General features: G+C 43.9%; 1 protein-coding gene across 1 annotated transcript; it reads left to right on the top strand.

Moving 5' to 3' along the window:
* Positions 1–2,749: 2,749 nt before the first annotated feature.
* Positions 2,750–4,450, top strand: LOC120979571 (protein ZBED8-like). The gene has a single exon (XM_040408430.1). It carries the CDS (start codon positions 2,750–2,752, stop codon positions 4,448–4,450), a length of 1,701 nt encoding a protein of 566 aa, XP_040264364.1.
* Positions 4,451–5,329: the final 879 nt, after the last annotated feature.

The raw sequence follows: 5,329 nt of genomic DNA, 5'->3' as shown, positions 1-5,329 counted from the left end.
CATACTTACTTGTTCTTTTCTGTTCGCCTAATGCATAATTTTTGGGGCCTGTAGTCCATTGGCCTGCTGCAAAATTGATATCCAATGACCGTGTAATCTACCTCCAGCCACATACTTACTTGTTCTTTTCTGTTCGCTTAATGCATAATTTTTGGGGCCTGTAGTCCATTGGCCTGCTGCAAAATTGATATCCAATGACCGTGTAATCTACCTTCAGCCACATGCTTACTTGTTGTTTTCTGTACCGTGAATGCATAATTTTTGGGGCCTCGGAAATTTAACACCAGTGACTACCATGTAATAATTTCAACTATTATTATTAGGGGTTTTTTCAAGAGGGGGGATTTCGTTAGCCATGTTTTTAGATCAATTTTATATTTGTAGTTTTTTTAAACATATGAATTTGACCTGTATTTGTACTGGCCAGCAGTAAAATTGATATCCATTGACTATGTAATATACCTCCGGCCACATAATCACTTAAACTTTTCTGTCCGGTAAATGCCTAATGTTTGGGGCCTGCAGTCCATTGGCCTACAGTAAAATTTTTATCCATTGACCGCATAATGTACCTCAAGCCGCATAATTAGAATTTCTTTTATGTCAGGTGAATGCCTTATTTTTAAGGCCCGTACTTCCGTGGCCTAAAATAAAAAATTTTGTTGGAATTTTTGTCATTGATCCCCCTCTAGTATTTCACTGTCCATGTTGTGGGACTATTTGTGCACTTTTACAAAGTATTTGGATGCTGCAAATATGAGCTGAAGGTTTTTCATGTTCGCCCGCATTTGCGAACCATCCCAGCCGATGTTCGTCCATCACTAGTGGAACCTTCCATACAATGCATGTTTTGTAACCATGACGGCGTAGTGTTCTACCGACAGTGACCTTTGAAACTGTGGTCCCAGTTCTCTTCATGTCATTGACAAGCTCCTCCCTTGTAGTTCTGGGCTGATACCTCACCTTTCTTATCATCAGTGATATCCCCCGAGGTGAGCTCTTGCATGGAGCCCCAGTCCGAGGGAGACTGACAGTCATCTTTAACCTCTTCCATTTTGTAACAATTGCTCCAACAGTTGATCTATTTTCACCAATCTGCTTGGCAATTGCCCTGTAGCCCTTAGTCCACTTTTGACAGCTCTTTGGTCTTGAACATGGTAGTAGTTGGCGTCTGACTGACTGTGGGGTGGACAGATGTCTTTAAAGAGCTCAGACATGTGCTACTATTAGATTAATGAGTGGAGTAGAGGTGGACTTTTTAAAGGCACAGTAACAGATCTTTGAGAGACAGAATTATTGCTGTTTCTCAGGTATTCAAATACTTATGTTCAGAAGTGCAAGACAAATAAATTCTTTAAAAATCATACAATTTGATTTCCTTTATTTTTTTTTATTCTGTCTCTCAGCACACCGTTACCATGTACCTGCTGCTGCTACTGTCTGACCTGATCCTGCTGAGTTTTGTGTAGGCCATTTAATCCACCGTTGCCTTTACCTGCTGTTTCTGTCTGTCCTGATTCTGACGAGTTTGGCCCAGGACTAATGGGAACTTCCTGCAACCTTATAGGTTAAAATTATTCAAAAACAATCTAAACAAATGAAAGCACACGTTAGAACGTAACAAAATATTTATTAACAATGTAGATGACCAAATATGCCTCTAAGGCAGTGGTTCTTAACCTGGGTTCGATCGAACTCCAGGGGTTCGGTGAGTCAGTCTCGCGGGTTCGGCCGCCGGCCCTGGGGGGCCGCTTTGATAGGTAAATGCCACAAGACAGGAAAATATTTATTTCCTGTTACTCAGACTCCTTTTGCGCCCACTGCGGCTCATGATCAGAAGAGCCGAGCGAGCGCAATGATTTTGCTTCCGCCAGCCGCCGGATGTGAGCGGCATATGACGACATGACGTCATATCCAGCGGCTGCGCGGCGGCGGATCTAGTGACTGCACAGCATGGTGGCGGCATCCTGTCCCTCCTGCACACAGACACCGGCATCACTGAGCTAAGCTGACCTGTTGTACTACAGGTAAGAGTAAAGGGGCTTGGAGGACCTATTGTGTATTGCATTTAAGGGGTCAGCATTGTATTGGAGGGGCCAGCAGTGTATTGGGGGGGCTGGGAGGGTGGTGGTCAGCAGTGTATTGGGGTGGCAAGTATGGGGGGTCAGCAGTGTATTGGGGTGGCTAGGAGGGGGGTCAGCAGTGAATTAGGGGGGCTGGGAAGGGGGTCATCATTGTATTAGGGGGGCTGGGATTGTTTTGGGAGGGGGTCAGCAGTGTATTGAGGGACTGGGGGGTCAGCAGTGTATTGGGGTGGCTGGGGGTCAGTAGTGTATTAGGAGGTTGGGAGGGGGGTCAGCAGTTTATTAGGGGGTGGGAGGGGATAAGCAGTGTATTAGGGGGGTGGGAGGGTGTTCAGCAGTGTATTGGGGGTGGTGGGGAGGGGGCAGCAGTGTATTAGATAGTGGTGGGGAGGGGGCAGCAGTGTATTAGGCGCAGTGACTTATGGGGCTGACATAGATTTTTTTTTCCAGGGCTGCTTTGTATCCCCAGTCCGGCCCTGGAGGTCAAGACACACACCCGACTCGCCCCGCTTGTCCATCATTGGCTGCAGGTGATCACGCAACATCGCTTGGCCTATCCCTTTATACTAACTATGTCGAGCAAAAAAAGAAAGTGGTCGGACGAATATGTACAATATGGATTCACATGTATAACGGAACGTGATGGGAGTCAGCGTCCTAACTGTATGATTTGCAATGCCAAGTTGAGCAATTCTAGTCTAGCACCGGCAAAACTAAGAGAACACTTCCTTAAGCTGCATGGAGATGGAAAATACAAGAACACAACGCTCGCTGAATTCAAGGTGAGGAGAGCCAGATTCGATGAAAAGGCTAGTCTGCCTGTTCTCGGCTTTGTACCCATCAACAAACCGATCCTCATAGCATCGTACGAAGTTGCTTACCTGATCGCAAAGCAGGGCAAACCCCACACCATTGGTGAAACACTCATAAAACCAGCGAATATCATGCTGGGAAAAGCGGCTGAAGTTAAGTTATCCCAAATTCCTCTTTCAAATGACACCATCAGCGACAGAATAGAGGACATGAGCAAAGACATCTTGGCTCAAATAGTTGCAGATCTGATTTCAAGCCCGGCAAAATTCAGCCTTCAACTCGACGAGACCACAGACGTCTCCAATCTAAGCCAGCTTGCAGTATTCGTGCGCTATGTGAAAGACGACGTGATAAAGGAAGAGTTTTTATTTTGTAAGCCTCTTACAACAACAACTAAGGCAGCCGATGTGAAGAAACTTGTGGATGACTTCTTCAAAGACAACAATCTTTCGTGGGATATGGTTTCTGCAGTTTGTTCGGATGGAGCTCCAGCCATGCTGGGAAGAAAGTCTGGTTTTGGTGCGCTAGTGAAAGCCGATGCACCACACATCATTGTTACGCATTGTATTCTGCATAGGCATGCATTGGCAACAAAAACCTTGCCTCCAAAACTTGCAGAAGTATTAAAAATTGTAGTGGAATGTGTGAACTATGTGCAAAATAGTGCTCTGAGGCACCGCATCTTCAGGGAGCTGTGTAAAGAAATGGGATCTGAATTTGAGGTACTTCTGTACCATTCCAACGTTCGGTGGTTATCCCGGGGACAGGTGTTGAATCGTGTTTTTGCCGTGCGTGTGGAATTAGCCCTGTTTTTGCAAGAGCACCAACATTGTCATGCAGATTGCTTCAAAGATTCTGAGTTCATTCTCATTTTAGCGTACATGACTGATATCTTTGCAGCTCTAAATCATCTCAATCAACAGATGCAGGGTGGTGGAGTCAACATCATCGAAGCGGAAGAAAACCAGAAGGCTTTTCAAAAAAAGCTACCGTTATGGAAAATACGAATTGAGAACGATAACTTCGCAAACTTTCCCCTGCTAGACGACTGTGTAAGTAAGATCGAAGATGTATCTGGAATCAGAGACATTTCTGTACCCACGGAACTGAAGCAAGCAATTGCCACGCACTTAGATGAGCTTGCAACGTCTCTTGATGGATACTTCCCTACAAGAGAGTCATATCCAGCATGGGTGAGACAGCCGTTCACATTTAGTGTTGAGACAACAGATGTCAATGATGAATACCTTGATGAAATCATTGAACTTCAGAAGAGCCAGGTTCAACAGCAACTCTTCAGAACAACAACTCTCTCAACGTTTTGGTGTCAACAAATGGTAACGTACCCTGTTATTGCTAAGAAAGCTCTGGAGTTTTTCATACCGTTTGTTACAACATGTCTTTGCGAGCAATCCTTTTCAAGGATGCTGGACATAAAAACGAAGAAAAGGAACAGACTTTGTTGTGAAAATGACATGAGAGTGGCACTTGCCAAGGTAAAGCCGCGCATTTCTGACCTGGTCTCTGAAAGACAACAGCAGAAGTCACACTGATTTGCAGTAAATATTAATTATTATGTTTTTATTTTTGTGTGAAAATCATGTTTTAATGGTTTTGTTCTTTGTTCTTAATGGTTTTGTTCTTTAATGGTTTTATTCACTTTGTGCACCTATGTATAAATATATACCTATGTTTTGAATTTGAAAAAAATCATATTTAATTTTTCCAATTAAGAAGGGTTCGGTGAATGCGCATATGAAACTGGTGGGGTTCAGTACCTCCAACAAGGTTAAGAACCACTGCTCTAAGGCAACTGTTTTAGTTCCTTATGGAGGTCCAGCAGCCTCCTGTTTGCCCTTACTATGCCTCTCCTCCAGCTGATGCACCTTCTTTTCGAGTTGGCGCAGCTGCTGATTCAACTGCCTTTGCTGCTCCCTAATATTTTTTTGATGTTTTTTTTTTATCTCTAGCACTGTTTCTGCATCCTCATCCTGCTGCTGGATATTTTTTTTTCTATTTACAGAGAACTGTTAGGATGAAAAAACAAAAACATTAAATTAAGATTCTGAGGCAATTATTGCATTGTGTGGAGTATTTGTCAAAGCACTGATTTACATTGCAATTTTCTTTAATGATATTTATGATGATTATATAGTTGATTAGTTAGTGATAGTTCAGTACAGTATGTTATCTAGTATCTCTGTACATGTTATGGATAAAGTATTATATTGCTGTGTGCACATATTTACCCTCCTGATGGGGGCTGGTGATATCCTCCTCCTCCTCCTCTTCTTCTTCCTCATCAGGAACTGGGGGGGGCGGGGGGGGGATGCAGTTGGTGAGAGGGACCAGCCTGTTCGGCTTCCACTTCCACCTGGAAGACCCAGCCATGACCCATCTTCAATTAACTGACTGAGGGAAGGAGGTTGTTG

The sequence above is a fragment of the Bufo bufo genome, chromosome 1 (genome assembly GCF_905171765.1).
Source record: "Bufo bufo chromosome 1, aBufBuf1.1, whole genome shotgun sequence".
Classification (NCBI taxonomy): domain Eukaryota; kingdom Metazoa; phylum Chordata; class Amphibia; order Anura; family Bufonidae; genus Bufo; species Bufo bufo.
The sequence above is the reverse complement of the archived record's forward strand: the minus strand, read 5'-3'. Positions and strand labels throughout refer to the sequence as shown.